The 17,614-nt window shown below is 36.8% G+C and overlaps 1 protein-coding gene across 8 annotated transcripts in view; it reads left to right on the top strand.

Moving 5' to 3' along the window:
- ACER3 (alkaline ceramidase 3) overlaps positions 1-17,614 on the top strand; it is a 158,946-nt gene that overhangs the window by 127,700 nt on the left and 13,632 nt on the right. For all 8 annotated transcript variants that reach the window (XM_044752032.2, XM_044752031.2, XM_014855811.3 and 5 more), the window contains 2 exons: positions 12,812-12,913; positions 15,009-15,113. In XM_044752032.2, the coding sequence (XP_044607967.1) occupies positions 12,812-12,913; positions 15,009-15,113 (207 nt within the window). The remainder of the gene's footprint in view (positions 1-12,811; positions 12,914-15,008; positions 15,114-17,614) is intronic.

Genomic DNA, 17,614 nt, shown 5'->3' with positions numbered 1-17,614 from the left:
ACCCTCAGGTTCAATGATTTGCTAGAAGGACTCACAAAACTCAGAAAAACTGTTGTACCCGAGGTTACATTTGTTACTCAGAGGTCAAACTGTTACAGCATGGCCCAGGGCCCCAAGCACACAAAAACAGGCATTTACTATTAATCACATTATTAGTATAAACTTTATTCTTTGGCCCAAGATGTCAGGGGATATAAGACGGTCTTATAGAGCAGGGTATTCTAAGAACTAAGGTTATCTCACAAGAACCAGCCAAGGGCCACTCCTTTCTTTGGATTGTGCAATGTTTGCATACCCCAGGCCGACTGAATTAGCCATTTGCTGCACAGTGGTGTTGTTGAGTTCCTTTATATCCTTGTTGATTTTCTGTCTAGTTCTTCTATCATTAGTTGAGAGAGGAGCTTTGAAGTCTCCAAATACCAATGTGGATTTGTCTGTTTCTCCTTCATTCTGTCAGTTTTTGCTTCATCTTGTCATTCACCTCCTTTTGCAGTTCTTTTGTTTGCTGCATAGACATTTAGAATTGTTATGTCTTCTTGGTGGATTGACCTTTTCGCCAGGATGTAATGTCTCTGGTCATTTTCTTTGGTCTGAACTCTACTTTATCTCATATTAACATAGCCATGTTAATGTAGGTTTGTTTTGACTAATGTTTGCATGATATTTTTTTTTCATCCTTTTACTTTCAACCTGTCTATATAGTTATATTAGAGGTGAGTTTCCTTTGGACATTGTATATTTGGGTCATGATTTTTAATCCACTCGTCCAATCTTTCTCTCTCTGGCTCTCTCTCTCTTTTTTTTTTTTTTTTTTTTGCTGAAGAAAATTCACCCTGAGCTAACATCTGTGCCAGTCTTCTCTTTTTGTATGTGGGCCACTACCACAGCATGGCCATTGACAGACAAGTGGTATAGGTCCACACCCAGGAACCAAACCTGGGCTGCCAAAGTAGAGCATGCCGAACTTAACTACTAGGCCACAGGGCCAGCCCGCTAATCTCTCTTAATTGGTGTATTTAGATCATTTACTTTAATGTAGTTAATATATTAAGGATTAAGTCTGCCATTTTGTTTTCTGTTTGTTCTGTATGTTCTCTGTTTTCTTTTTCCTGCCTTCCTATGCGTTACATGAACATTTTTTAGAATTCCATTTTAGTATATCTGTAGTGTTTGTGACTTGTTTTCTTCGGCTAGCTTTTTTAGTGATTGTTCTTGGTATTACATTTTATATATATTTGACCATATATATGACCAGAGACAGAGAAGGACATTACATCCTGACAAAAAGGTCAATCCACCAAGAAGACATAACAATTCTAAATGTCTATGCAGCAAACAAAAGAACTGCAAAAGGAGGTGAATCAGAAGATGAAGCAAAAACTGATAGAATGAAGGAGAATATATATATATATATATATATATATATACACACACACACATCACAGTCTAATGGTGTCAGCATTTTACCAGTTCCAGTGACGTATAGAAACCTTATCTCCTCTTTACATACCTGTATTAGTGTCCTAGAGCTGCTGTAACTAAGTACCACAAATGGGGTAGCTTAAAATAACTGAAATTTATTGTTTCACAGTTCTGGAGGCTCTAAGTCAGAAATCAAGGTGTCAGTAGGGCCATGCTTTCTCTGAACCTTGTAGGGCAATCCATCTGCACTTCTTCCTGGCTTCTGGTGGTTTGCTGGCAGTCTTTGGCATTCCTTGATTTTTCCCTGCATAATTCCAGTCTCTGCCTTTGTCATGACACGGTGTTCTCCTGTGTCTCTGTGTCTTTACATGGCTCTCTTCTTATAAGGACAACAATCATATTGGATTAAGAGTCCACCCTACTCCAATATGACTTCATTTGAACTTAACTAATTATAACTGCAATGACTCTATTTCCAAATAAGGTCACATTCTGAGATATTAGGGGTTAAGACTTAAACATATCTTTTTAAGGGGAAACAATTCAACCCATAACAGTTGAAATATTTCAAATATTATAAATATTATAATAAACATATATAAAAACTGCCCCATTTAAAATATAATTATCTTAAATATTTTCTCTACATGCATTTGTAACCATATTAGACAATATTATGTTTTTTGCCCCAACCATAAAACATGATTTAGAAACTCAAGAGGAGAAGGAAAATGTATTCTATTTTCCCATATTTTTACTCTTTCCATTTCTTTTTCTTCCTTTTTAACATTCCAAGATCCTTTTCTCATCGTTTCCTTTCTGTTTAGAAAACATCCTTAGCCATTCTTTTAGGGTAGATCTGTTGGCAACATATCCTCTTAGTTTTCCTTCATCTGAGAATGTCTTGATTTCTGTTTCATTCCTGAAGGATATTTTCACTGGATATAGAATTCTAGGTTGACAGTTCTTTTCTTTCAAAACTTGAAAAATGTTGTGCCACTTCCTTCTGGACTTGAAGTTTTCTGATGAGAAATCCTGTCATTCAAATTGTTTTTCCCCTGTAGTATAGGTGAGGTGGTGTTTCTCTCTCACTGCTTTCAAGATTTTTCCCTTGTCTTTAGTTTTCAGAAGTTTGACTATGGTGTGTCATGATGTGCATTTATTTGGATCTAACCTGTTTGAGGGTGGCTCAGCTTCTTGACTCTCTGGGTTTATAGTGTGTTTTTGTTTGTTTATTTATGGTTATTTTGCCAAATCTGAAAGTTTTCAGCAATTATTTCATCAAGTACTTTTTCAGCTCTGCCCTCTTTCTCCTCCCCTTCCTGGACACCAGTAACATGAATGCTAGATGTTTTGTTATAGTCCTACAGGTTCCTGAGTGCCACCTCCCCCCTGCAGGTACTGGTAGCAGTCCAGGTTTCTCCTCAACCTCTCTTGGCACATCATGGGGGAAGGAGCTCCTCATTACTGCTGGGATGAGGTAGGAATTCCCACTCTCTGCTGGGCCTTTCTGATGCCACCCTAATTATTTCTTACCATGTGGCCTCCATTGACACCTCAGTGGTTTGACCTTTTTACCTCTGGCCTGTGGTAGAATTTCAACTCTCCAGTAGATCTCCTCTCACACCACTGTGGTGGGGAGGGAGAAGAACACCTCATTGTTGCCACATGAGAATGGAAGTCCAGGATCTCCACATGGTATGCAGGGAATGGGGAGCTCATGACTGCTGGGTGAGGGTGAAAGTCCCAGCCTCTCCCTGCTTGGCCTTAGCCTGGCAGGAGGTTGGGGCATCTTCTTACAGCCTGATGAGGAAGTAAGTTTAGGCTCGCACTCAGCCTTTGCAGCATGGATGGAGGTGAGGCCACAGTTTTTTCTGTGGTGTTTGACTGTAGAATAGTGTTTGTTGTGTAAGTTTTCTGTCTTGTTAGGATGCTTCTTTCCTGGTCCTTTGGCTAGAAGGAGAAGGCTTTTGTTGGGCAGTTTTTTTGTTTGTGCCTAGTGGCATTTCTGGGTTGCTAGCTTCTTCAGTCCCAACTCTGGGACATATGAGGCAAAAATAAAATACATGGAACTCATCACTGTAGTGTTACTCAGGTCCCAAAGTCCCTAACCAGTGTGCCTTCTTCTCTCTACCTTTCAGAGTTTCATGTTTATATATACTATTCAGGGTTTTTTATTGTACCTAGAGGGAAGAATAGGGGATTGTATGTCTGTTTCATCTTCCCAGAGCAGAAGCCCCTAGTTCACTCTGTTTTTAGTCTAGGCACTTTAGAGAAATGTAAAGAAGCATAAAACACAGTCCTTGCCTTAAATTAAGTCTGATAGGATACTGATACTTTTAGAAACACAAATGACAGACCTTTAAAAAGTATGTAACAGTGGAAATCCTATGAAATAAAAATATCTTTCTTCCATCTGCCTCACCACAGCTTTTTTCTTGTATATCCATTTCTGGATCATTTCATTTATTACTGTTCATTGTTTACTTATCTGTCTTCCCAACTAGAGTGTGGGTTTGTTGAAGTCTTAGTTATCTTGGTAAACTCTGGAACTCAGAATAGTGCTTATCAGTAAAGATTTTTTAAATCAAATTGAAATTCTGACACTTCTGTTTCTTTTAATATGTCTAACAAGATATCTGAAAATCTCTCCTGTGACAAAACATCTAGAAATTCTGGATAAAATACAACAAACATCCTTTTAAATGCATAACTAAGCTCAAAAGACTATAAAGAAAATTCCAGAGCATCAGCTCCAAAGAAGGAGCTGCAAACTAGATTGACAGATGAGTTCTAAGATCATGATCAACTTGAAGGCATTTGCATATGCCAGGAAATCAGAGCCTTAGGTTTGAATAGCTTCAAGGGAGATAGAAGACAAAGCTTTCTGCATATGTAAGATGGGCAGTTGGAACTGTTTCCCCACTGCCCCACACACCTGTACACATAAAGCCACGGCCATAAAGAGATACTGTCGGTGAAAGGCTAGGCTAGAAAAACATTTGCCCTTCAGTAACAGGAGGTTACAAGACCACTTGTCTTTCAGACTCAGTTTTAGGTAGGAAACATGACTCCTCTGAGAATTTGTAATCACTATTCTGCCTTCATATAGGTTTGGGATTCAAATGTACATAACCTTCATTGTCTGGGAGACCTCAAGGTGTAAAATTAACTCTAAATTGATTCAGCTTTCTCGGAGCCCCAGTTTTCTTATCTGAGGGATCTGAGGGAAGCAAAAGCAAATTATCTTCAAAGAAATGTACCCTTAATGTAGGCCTCTCAAGATTTCTGAAGATTTGGAGATCAAACATGTGCTAACAATCAATAATTCCAAAACCAGAGGAGGAAATAAGCTACCATAAGCAAAAGTCAGGAGAAAGAGAAAACAGCAGAAATAACACCTCCCCCCCAGCATGAGATGCTGAAATATAAAATAACTACTTTAGAAATATTAATGAAATGATAGACAAAATGAAAATGTGACCAAGGAAAAGGAGATTATCAAAAGTGAAATTCCAGATTTGAAAAAGAATCAGAGAACTTCTGACATTGAAACAAAACACATTGAAATAAAAAACTCAATGGATAAATTAAAAGTAGATTAGACATAATTGAAGAGAGAATTGATTGAATTGGAAGACAGATGTAAAGAAATAAGCCAGAAAGCATCACAGAGTAATAGCATGTCTAATTGCAGTTCCAAAGGGAGAGGACAGCAAAAATGGAGAAAGAAGAGATATTCAAAGAGATAATAGGTGAGAATTTTCTAGAACTGATAAAAGACATGACGACTCAGCTTCAAGAACAATTCCCAAGAAGGATAAATGAAAGAAGATCTTTTTCAGGTATGGCAGATTTGCTAGATTAGCTCATTCACCATTTTTCCAGCCTCCTTCAAATGTGCCTTCCTGTAATGTAGATGCTAAAAAGCTAAAAGGTATATTTCCCATATTTCCTTTGCAGGTAATGTTCCAGATACATTCAGGTTCTGCCAATCACATGTATTCACATGAGACTTGAATTCAGAACCAAGTTAAGTGGAGGAGAGAAGTGGTAGTCTCTAAGGCCTCCATTTATTGGTATGGATCTAAGATATGCGTCATGGCTCTGCAACAAACAGGTGTGATGGCAGCTTCCTGATATGTGAATTATAGCTAAGATGCTGTGATGCTGGATGCAACAGTTGGTTCAGAAGCTTCCCAATTCTTCAGCTTACTAAATGTGAAAAAGAGAAAAGTTCATTTGGCAAGATAATTCTGTGATAATGTTCATAAGTCATCCTGGAGGACCTAAATCTTGCTCATTCAGCATTTCTGTTGGAATTAAAAGTATTAAATTCTTTTCTGGTATAAATAGAGATATTATCTGCAGTTGAATCCTCATTGAGACCTGTAGGAAAAGCATACTGGAATTGCTGAAATCCAAAGGCAAAGATCTTGGAAACATCCAGAGATAAAGTACGTATTACCAAGAAAGGAATAGTAGTCTATAGCAGACTTATCAATAGCAACAATGGAAGCCAAAACAGAGTACACTGTTATCTTCAAAATGCTGAGAGAAATTAACCATCCACTTAGAATTGTATATGCAAATATTTTTCAAGAACATGGGTAAGATAAAGACATTTTGAGACAAGCAAAAATGGAGAAAGTTTACCAATACACCTCGCTAAAAGACCTACAAGATATTCTTTAGGATGAAGAACTGAGATACAAGAAAGAACAATGAAGGAGAAAAAATGACAAACCTATGGGACTATCTGAACAAAAAATTGTGACTTTGAAATAATAACTAATTTGAGAGATTAAAAAATGCAACTAAAATGGTGGACAAAATAACGTGAGATACAAGAGGATGATGGTTAGTTACATAGTTTCTAAGGTCCTTTTTATTTGGGAAGAGGGTGTTTACAATGATTAGTTTTAGATTTTACATTGTGCGTTTTTGGTAATCACTAAAAACAGTAATTGATTTTACAATAACTTTCAAAAAAATAAAGGAGTAAGTGGAATTATAAAAACTGAATCCAAAAGAAATCAGGAGAAGAAGAGGGAAAGGGAAGAAGAGAAGAGGCAACACAAATACAATAAATAAGAGAGTAGAAATAATTCAAAATACATTGGTAATCATGGTAAATATAAATGGACAAAACATAGTTAAAACATAAATACATAGTAATTTTGAAAGAATATGGTATAAAAACTTATGTCACACAAATCACTAAGACAAAGTTAGACTAGCTATTTTAATAATGGTCCAAAAAAAGTTAAGGCATTATTTGAAACAGATGTGTTCACTACATTATTATTGAAAGATTTCATTTACCAGAAAAAAATGACAATCCTAAACTTGTATGGAAAATTTTAAGCAAAAATTGACAGAATTGTCTTTGACAATTACAAAGAGAGATAGATAAATGTTCCGTCTTGCTGAAATATTTTAACACAGTAACTCAGACCAAAAAAGTATGAACAAGGATATAGATAAAACTTGAGTAACACAATAACAAAATGATCTGATACACTCAACAATTAAAGAATGCATTGTCTTCTTAATCATGCATGGGATAATTAATAAATCTACCAGATACTAGCTTTAAAGCAAGGTTCAACAAACTGAATTGGTACCATGCATAATGTGTTCTCTGACTGTAGTACAATTTGTCAAAATAAGCTTAGTCAAAATAGCCCGTATAGGGGGCCAGTCCCATGGCCGACTAGTTAAATTTCCACACACTGCCTCAGTGGCCCACGTTTGCAGATTCATATCCTGGGCGTGGACCTACTCCATTCATCAGCCATGCTATGGAGGCATCCCACATACAAAGTAGAGTAAGACTGGCACAGATTAGTTAGCTCAGAACTAATCTTCCTCAAGCAAAAAGGAAAAAGAAGAGAAAGATTGGCAGGGGATGTTAGCTCAGGCCAAATCTTCCTCACACACACACACACACACACACACACAATAGCCCATATAGTTGGAAAATTAAAACCACACTTCTAAATACAAGTAAAAAAAGAAATCATAATAGAAATATTGAAATACTTAGAATGGATTCATAATGAAAATACTACATACTGAAAAATCAAAGTGAGATGTAGCTAAAGTGGTTCTTAGAGGGAAATTTGTAGCCTTAGATGTTTACATTAGAAATAGAGGGGCTGGAGAATAATGAACTAAGCATCCAACTTCAAATATTAGAAAACAGATGAATAGAATAAACCCAAAGAGAAATGAAGAATGGGACTAATAAAGGGCAGAAATTAATGAAAAAGAAAATAGAGATATAATGAAGATCAACAGGTATCTAATTTTGGTCCCTTCTGAAACTCTACTAAGACTACAACAAAGGAATTTATTTACAAAGCATAAACCCACAAAGAAGATATTCAATAAAATTTTAGAAGCTGGAAACTAAATGGATTACTGCTAACTGCCTTAACTAACCCAAGAAAGCCAAAGTTCTATTCCAAGAACCTCCAACTTAGATCAGAGAATTTTCTTAAGTATCAGGCATTAGCAGCAACAGGCAAGTTTGGAAAAGGAGATGGAGGAGGGGTCTAAAATAAAGAGGATCATTTAAAAGCTTTGAGAAGCTGTTAAATGCGTAGATCCCTTCACTCACTTCATCCCTGAGCAACTCTAGAAGTCTGGAGGTTTATTCTCTCAAAAGGGTGAACAGTATCTCTAGATTGGATTTTGCTGGGCACAGCTGAGCCTGTGAATACCATATTGAAATCCAGGAAATTGGGTGACCTTATGCGTTCTGAATACTGAATGCAAAGATCTCTAGGAAGAAAATTGGAAGTCTTCTTTTAGGGAATATGAGCAGCCTAAAAGACCTAAAGATACTGATATTGGGAGTTCCCTAACTATTGCCCCAGCAAAATAAACGTACAGTGAAGGTTACTAGTATAAAGGCCTCAGCTATATGCTTAGAGGTTGTGGTCACCTTTTTAGTTTCCCATTCTTAAGAATGAGGAGATAGTGCCAGACATAGGATGAAGCCGTCCAATATGAAAGCTAGAGACCAAAATAAATAATAAGGAAAAAATGAACTTGGAGGAAACAACTTATGCGTGAAGAAGAAAACTTCAAAAACAACAAAACAGTATTATTAATTCACTAATATTCCTTGAAATATACTGTATCTATGAATCAAAGAATAGGATGCTAGACAAAAGGAACATCTAGAGAATACAATAAAAAATGATATTAAAAATATAAAATGAAAAACTGTAGTGATGGTTTTGAAAGATAAAGTAGGCACTGGAATCCCATCTCCTGTACACACATTGTGATTGGATTGTGATCCATCACCCCCCCACCCACCAGCGAGCATCCACCACAGGTGAAGCACTAAACCCATGGTATTGTCCAGAGTAAATAAGACAGCATGGGGCCTCAGGACCCTTGGGCCCACTCCCGCCACTGCTATGGCAAAAAAGCAAGATGTTTCCTCAAGTCCACGGGCTTGACAGTGGAAAGGGCAGAAGTAAAGACAAACACACACACACACACACCCATGCACACATGCACACACACCTTGGGGGCCATCAGGACGATGAGAAAGAAACGGAGACTAGAAGGAACTCAACAGGAATATTACTGGGCCAGAATAGAAGGACCAACAAAAAAAGGGGCAGGGGGAAGTGTGCAAAGAAAATGGAAGGGAGGAAATCATCACCAAAATAATTCAAGATAATATCCTATAATTGAAAGACATGAGTTATTAGATTGAAAGAACCCGCTGGCACAATGGGTAGAAATAGACCCACACCAGTTTAAGAATTCTAGACAAAATTCCACAAGTTTATAGAATTAGAAGGCAGGTATACATACAAAGGTCAGGAATCAGAATGGCTCTGGATTAAACAAAGCAAAACTATAAGCTAGAATTACAGAATTCTAATTTAGAATTCTGTAGCCAGCCAAAATATCAATAAGATATGGGGACAAAATACATTTACATAAGTTCTCAAAAGTACTTATATCCCATAAACTGTTGCTCAGTAACATATTGGAGGTTGTGTTTGACCAAAATGAGAGAGTAAACCAAAGAGGAGGAAGATGTGCAATGTAAGACAGGAAATCCAACACAGAGAAAGGTGAAGGCAATTCTCAAAGTGAAGGTCAAGGTCAAGGGAAGGGATTTCTCAGATGATAGCCCTACCATTAGACAGGCAGCCAGTCCAGAATGAAGCCGTGTGACTCCAGACACACACATGTTGAGGGCCTTCTGTACCTGATAATATGTGGGTAGTCTGTCCCCAGAGTCTTACCTGTACTTAGCTTGCATGGACCATGTGCTGATGAAGTTCTTGCTCTCTCCTGCCCACCCTGCTACCTGGATAACCAAAGACATTCATTTCACCCCACAGAGGAATTTTGCTTTGAACTACTACTGAGAGCTGAAGATTGGCCCGGGTAAGTAAGCTTAGAAGCAGAAAATAGAGAGTATCCTACTCCCCCCACTGATCATATTTCTGTCACATGTCAGCACCTTGCCTGCACTGCAACCCTGTCAGATGCCTTCACTATGTTGAGCCCTATTTTCCTGGGACTCATCTTCCCTGCTCCACATGGGGCTATGAGAAATTCTCTGAAAAGCTGAAGACAGACCATGACTCTCTTAAGCTCATCATCTCTGACAACCTCCATCAAACAGTGGCAATAATTCCCTTTTCATGCACAGCCAGGTTTGTGCTTTCTTGATGATTTTTAAATTCATCAACTTTTTCATTCATTTATATACAAATACTTATAGTTGAAATAACAAAAATATTTGAGAGAATCTGTTCTTGTCATTCTCCATATTAAATAAGGGAGAAAAACTACATGATGGTAGCAATAGTTTAGAGAAAGCATTCTGTAAAATGCAACACCTATTTATGATCTTAAAAAAAATAAAACCCTTTACAAATTAGTAATAGAAGAGAACTGTCTTAACCTGTAAACTCTACAGCATCTAACACATTTAATCATGAAACGTTAAAAAAATTCTCTTTAACATGAAGAATAAAACAAGGATAAATATTATCACCACCTCTGTTCAACATTATACTGGTAGAAGTCCTATCCAACATAGTATTTGCAAATGACCTGATCATGTACAGAAAGTATCACAGGACATATACCAGAAAACTACTAGAAGCAATTAAGTGGAATTCATGAAGGTCACAAGATTCAAGTCGATATTCAACAACTGTGTTTCTATGTACTAACAGTGAACAATTGGAAAGTGAAATTCTCAAAAGTACAATTTACAGTAGCATCAAAAAACATCAAATGTTTACGGATTAAATTTAGCAAATATATGCAAGACCTGTATATTGGAAACTACAAGGAACAGTTTTTTGCTGAGAGAAATTAAAGAAGACCTAAATAAATAGAGAGATTTACCAATTTTCATGGATTAGAACACTTGAGATTATTAAGGTGTCAGTTCTCCCCAGATTCATCTATACAATGCAGTTGCAATCAAAATCTCTGCAGACTCTTTGGTAAAAGTTGAGAAACTAATTCTGAAATTTACATGGGAATGTAAAGGATCTGGAAAAGCCAAAACTGTTGAAAAAGAACAACAAAGTTAGAGAACTTAGACTACTTGATTTGCTCTGCACTACACTAATCAAGACAATGTGGTATTGGTGCTAAGGATGAACTATAGATCAATAGAACATCCAAAAATAGACACACACATCCATACTGACCTGATTTTAAATAAACATTCTAAGGTAATTCTGTGGGGAAAGGACAGTCTTTCCAACAAATTGTGCTGATACTACTGGATATTCTTATTTAAAAAATGAACTTAAACTCACGCCATTATAAAAATTTACTAGAAGTGAATCATATCCCCAAATGTAAAAGCTAAAATTATAAAACTTCTAGAAGAAAATATAGGAGAAGTCTTTGCAACCTTTGGTTAGGCAAAGAGTTGTTAAATAGGACGTAAAAAGTGCAAACTATAATGAAAAAATTGTTAAGTTAAACTTCATCAGAATAACAAACTTCTTCAAAAGACACTGTTAAGAAAATGAAAGGCAAGTCACAGACTTGGAGAAAATATTTGCAGATATATATTTAACAAAGGACTTAAATTTAGAATACACAAAGAATTCTTACAACTCAATAAGAAGAAGTCAAACAACAATTTTTTGTATTGATGGCAAAGATTCAACAAACACTGTATTGGATGGCAAATAATCAGATGAAAAGATGCTCGATAACATTAGTTGCTAGGGAAATGCAAATTAAAACCACAATGAGATACTACTACACACCTACTCGAACAACTAAGATGAAAAAGACTGACATCATACCAAGTCTTGGTGAGGATGTAGAACAGAAAACGCTTGTACACTACTGGTGGGAATGTAAAATGATACAATCACTTAGGAAAACAGTTTAGCAGCATCTTAGAAAGTTTAGCATTCACCTCCCATAGAATCCAGCCATTCCTCTCCTAGCTTTTTACCCAAAAGAAATGAAAGTGTATGTCCATAAAAAGACTTATATATGAATGTTCATAGCTACTTTATTTGTTATAGAAAAATCTGAAAACAACACAAATGTCTACCAACATTTGGACAAATAAAACAAATTGTGATATATCCATAATGTGGAGTACTACTTAGCAATAAAAGGACATGAAGTATTGATGAACATAACAACATGAATGAGTTTCAAAATAATTACACCAAGTGAAAGAAACCATATAACAAAGAGGGTATACTGTGTTATTCCATTTATATAACATGCTAAAAAAAATACAAACTAAGTTTTTGGAGGTGATATAGATAGGTTTATTATCTTGATTGTGGGGTTGGTTTCATGGGCATTTACAGATGTCCTCATCATATGTACACTGTAAATATATGTAGTTTAATGTAAGTCAGTGATACCTCATTGAAGCTATAAAAAATATATAAGCTACTGTTAATATTTTGGATAACTCACCAAGCTTCAGTTTCCTCATCAGTGAAGTGAAAAGAATAATACCTGCCTCATAGGGTTTATTTGAAGATTTTATTCATAGTTGTGTGCTTATTTATGTATATTATGTGTGTATCTAATTTACAGTAGTGCCTGACACAGATCAGGTGACTCAGTCAATGTTAATTCTCTTCCACCACCCCTGCCTCTTCCGTGGGACTGATAAAGGTGTTGGGGGCGTTCAGATTGCCTTCTTGATACCTTTAGGGAAGTCTTACTGGCACATTCTCTCTCAGTACCTTTTAATGGCAAATGTATTAGAGAATTTAGTAGATAGATTTGCTTTTAATACTAATGAAAACCTTTCCTTCGCATGAAAGTGGTGACCTCAAGCCCTGATTATGACATGACTTGACAAAATTTCATTTTGCTTTTCTTTTTTTCCCCACAGGGTTTATCCATGGCTTAGAGGACTGGGTTATACATCCTTGGGTCTATTTTTATTGGGATTTTTATTATGGAACATAGATAACATCTTTTGTGAATCACTAAGGTAAGATATATTTTCAATCTTTGAGAATTATTTTTGGAAGCAGTCTGTTATACAGAGAATTTCATAGGCATATAGAATTATTAGTGCCCCTAAGTGAAATTTTGCCATTGTTAAAGTTAAAAAGATATGTACAGCACATTAAGGTCAAATACTGGGAATACTTGTTTAAATTACCTACAATTTGGACCTGAGAATATTTCATAACATCTGTAGGGATTTATGTGTGTGTGTGTCACAGAACTATACAGTTAATCAGATATTGACTAGGTCTTTGAAATCTGCCTCATCTGCATTACTGAAGACCTAAGAATGATCTGTAATAAGCGTATGAAATACACGTATATAATTTTGTACTTTAATATGCTTAAAGTTATTTTCTAAGAAAGGCAAGTGTTACTTTAACCATCTTGTAAAAAATTGTATATTGACTCACCCTGGGTTTCTGGACCCTAGTCTGTCACTAAGACACTATCTTTCTGGGCCTCAATTTCCATAAAATAAACTTATTGAATAGGTTAAACTAGTGGGTCCTTCCAACTCAAAATTCTGTGACCTAACAGCTTTTCAGAAACATAGAGGACAGAGGAAAATATTGAACAGCACCATAGAGAGGCCATCAGCAACATTCAGCCTGTGGGAAATCTACAGGAAGAGTGACATGGTCTCTTCAGCAAATGAATTGCAGTGGGGAAAAGGGGAGGAGGAACACACAGACTAAAAGAGACTTAAGAGACACAGCAACTAAACACAATGTGTTGACCTTTTTTGGATCTTGATTCAAACAAACTGTAAAAAAAACCAAAAACTTATGAGACGATTCTAACTTTGATTACTAATTGAATATTTGATGATATTAAGGGATTATTGTTAATATTTTAGGTGTCAGAGTGGTATTATGGTTAGTTTTAAAGAGGTTTTAATCTTTTGGAGATATATTCTGAAATATTTAGAGATAAAAAGATACAATATCTGGCATTTGCTTCAAAATAAAATGAGAGGGGAGAAGTGGATGAGAGTTTAGATCACACAAGATTGGCCATAAGTTATAATTGTTGAAGCTGGGTAATGGATATATTAGTATGTTGCCTATTTTTGCACATGTTTGAAATTCTCCATAATAAAAAATTAAATAAGTAAATGTAGACTTTAAATGTACACAAACAGACAAGTACTCAGAAAACTAAGATCTAAGCGAGTGTTTCTGAATCACTAAGATCCATCAGACCCCCTACTGGAGCTTTCACACTGTGGACATAAGTCATCACCCTCTGGGGGAGAGTCGCTAAAAAACAAAGTAGGTTCTTAGAGATGGCAGTCGTCCCAAAAATTCATGGGAGTATCTAGACAAATAATATGTTTCACATTGATTTTTCCCCTCTAATAAGTGAGAATATTAATATGGTATGCACTTAATCAAAAGATCTAGAATTTGAGATTCAGCTGTGCCACTAGCTGACCGACTTGGGCAATTCAATCTCTCTGAGTTTCAGGTTCCTAATTTATAAAGCAAAGGTCATAATAGCCACCTCAAAGACTCACTGTGAAGTGAAATAGCCGATATGAAAGGACTTGGTAGACTGGATGGTGCTCTTCTAATGTGATGGTTGTATGTAGGGCATGGGAAAAGCGTGCATCTAGTTTCTTGAGTGAACAGCTAAGCAGATCAGTGTTTCCCAAAGTGTGTTCCAGGAAACACGTGTTCCATAAGGTGTTAAGATCTTACCTGAAAAAAGGGCTTATGGATTAGATTACCTGAAAAAAATGAAGATAAACTCTTTTAATTATGGTAGGACTTTTCAAAGCCTTTAATCTGTTGTTAATATGCATTACAAATCTCCAAGAGGGCAATAAACTGTGTACTGTTTCTCACATTTATTTTGACCACAGGTTCATTTCTTCATGGAACTTCTGCTAGGAATACTATTCCTCAAAATGCACTTTGGAAAACGATAAGGCAGACTACAGCAGACTTAAGGAAACTAAATAATAGCTATCTTTGAGAATGACATTTCAGAATGCTCTAAGACTGTCAGCATTAGTTGCTAAATATGAAAAAAAAATTAACATGATCATTTTTTTTCCCCTCTCCACACAGGAACTTTCGAAAGAAGGTGCCACCTATTATAGGTGTTACCACACAGTTTCATGCATGGTGGCATATTTTAACTGGCCTTGGTTCTTATCTTCACATCCTTTTCAGGTAGGAAATAGAGACTTTTAGCCTAGTATTGGAGTGTTTTTTTCTTTATGCTTCTAATAGGAGGTGTAAATATAAAATGTCAGAGACGGAATAAGGAACTTACGTTCCAGCTTTGTCTCTGCCGCTAGTGACCTTAAGCAAGTCCTTTCCCGCCTCTGAAGCTCGATTTTCTCATCCTTAAAGTGAGAGAATTGTACTGACTGACCTCTGACACATGATCTAGATTTCAAGTAGATGATTCGTCTCCTTTTTTAGTGCAGGTAGGATATAAACATTTCCGTTTCTTGTTGATCAGCGGAGCTTTGTTTATAGAGAACAAATTGGGGTGGGGGGAGCAGCCAGATCCCCTGACGAGGGGACTGGGAAGGCATCAGTAGCTGAAGTCCCAGCTTAATTTGTCTCCTTTCTGGAAATAAATTGATTGCCACTTCTCTTCCCCTGCTCCCCTAATAAAGGGGCTATTGGAAGTCAGCCATTTACAGCAAAAATGGCATCAGAATTCTCTGTGGTCACCCTCTTCAAATAGTACCTCCATCTCCCTCCCCCTTACCAGACCTTATTTTCCTTCAAAGCATTTATGTATGTCTTTATTTACTTGTTCACCTCCCCCAACTAAACTGTAAGTTCCTTGAGAGCAGAGGCTTTATCTTATTCACTGCTCCTCTCCCAAATGCTGAGAACAATGCCTGTCACACAGCCATCAGTATATATTGTTAAAGGATTTAATGAATGAAGTGTACATATTGATCTCTTTACCAGGGGCTCAGGCTATGTTTAATCTCAAATTCTTCTCGAGAATTGAGAGAGCTGAAATATTTGTAGAAAGGGGAAGGAAATTTTCCTTAAACCATTGTGAAAATTTACTCAAGTGAGATTTTTAGAATTCCTCCCCAAAATAACATTTGCACTTCACCTATGTGGAGAGCTTATTCAGGCAACTTGAATGATTTGAAATCTAACTGACTCAGAATTACATAAAAAGAGCTTCCGGGCAACTTTGAATAAGAACCCCTGAATCCACGCCGTGAAGAGCTCAAGGTTATTGATCATGGAAGAGCTCTGTGAACTCTGCGCTCCAAGTACATTTATTTTACTATTACTTTCTGCAACTTCTTAGTGCATTGATTATTTGGATTCTCAGCCCATAGCATCTGAGAAATGTCTGATTTAAAAGGAAAAGTATATGGGTGGAAATATTTGGGGAAATTGATGAGTGATAGAAAAGGAGAAACAAGAATAACTATAAAGCAAACCCAAGAATTAAAAACTTGGCACCTTAACACTGCCAAGAGGTCTCAAGGACGTTTCTGCAGTGTAATACAATACAGTAAGGAGTTTCTATAGTAACTACTCAAAAAGAGGGGAAATTAGACTCATTTCATTTTAAAAGGCCGGGGCTTCCTACTTTCCTCTTCCATTTTCCACCTTACCCTTTCGATCTTGCTTTCGCTTTCTCATTCTTCTCTCCTCCTGGTGTGGAAACCCTTCCAGGAAGCAGGGCAGTGAGGGGAAGAAGTGCTGTGCAGAGTTGTCAGCATTCAATGTCCAGGAACTAGGGAACGTGAAAAGAAGGGGTCAGTGGTAGCAGCATGCTGAGCTTCCAAGAAAATCTGGCGGTGAAGAGGAAGGGGCTGCTGTGTGGAGCAAGGAAGTGGGGTGATGGGGGCAGGGCTGTGGAGGGGGGAAATGAGAAGGTAGCTGGAGCTGGGAAATGGGTTACATTGAACAAATAAATTAATTGATTAAACAGTAAGTAAATACATTGAGGATAACAAAAGCCTGATTTCTCCACCGTCTCAGAAGGGATTTGCAAATAGAGAGAGAGAAAACTAAAAGGAACTCTGAGCCGTTTAGATCGGAATTAAAAGTATTGGTGTGAACTCATGAGTGTGTGACACACACATACATATGTACACACACTCAGATATAGAAAAACTTAGATGTACGTGTGTTGCATAAATTTTAAATATATGTATACATATGTTTACACATACCTATATTGCCTACCTCTGTCCCCTTTGAAGGCTGCAAAGCAAGCAAAAGCAACCGTTGGCCAAAGCTAAGATAATTTGAGTATCAAAATTAAATAGGAAGAACATCAGATTATAATCTATTGAATAAAATAGGAATCTGTGAGTGCATACTAATGTAAATAAATAAATGAATAAATAAATGAGGAGAAGGGAAAGATGTTCTTTACAGAAAAATGCCAACTAATAAATGTAGAAGGAACAATGGAAACAGATAATCATCATTTGGCAGCCATCTTCGGGATAGTTGATAGGCATTAGTTATCAATGGATACCCTGGCTAATGGGCGGAAGTTTGATGAGGAACACGTATTGGCGTAATTCAGAATGTCTTCCAATGAAATACTAATACAAAAGGGAAAATGGTGACTTTACAGTGAAGAAAATTGGCAGCAATCAACTTGACCATGCATCTGAGGCTAACATTGCCCATGATGGAGCAGTCAGTGTAGTGTGTCTCCTGATGTAATG

The sequence above is a fragment of the Equus asinus genome, chromosome 20, assembly GCF_041296235.1.
Source record: "Equus asinus isolate D_3611 breed Donkey chromosome 20, EquAss-T2T_v2, whole genome shotgun sequence".
NCBI classification, from domain to species: domain Eukaryota; kingdom Metazoa; phylum Chordata; class Mammalia; order Perissodactyla; family Equidae; genus Equus; species Equus asinus.
Note: the sequence above shows the minus strand (reverse complement) of the source record. Positions and strands in the feature narration are given on the sequence as shown.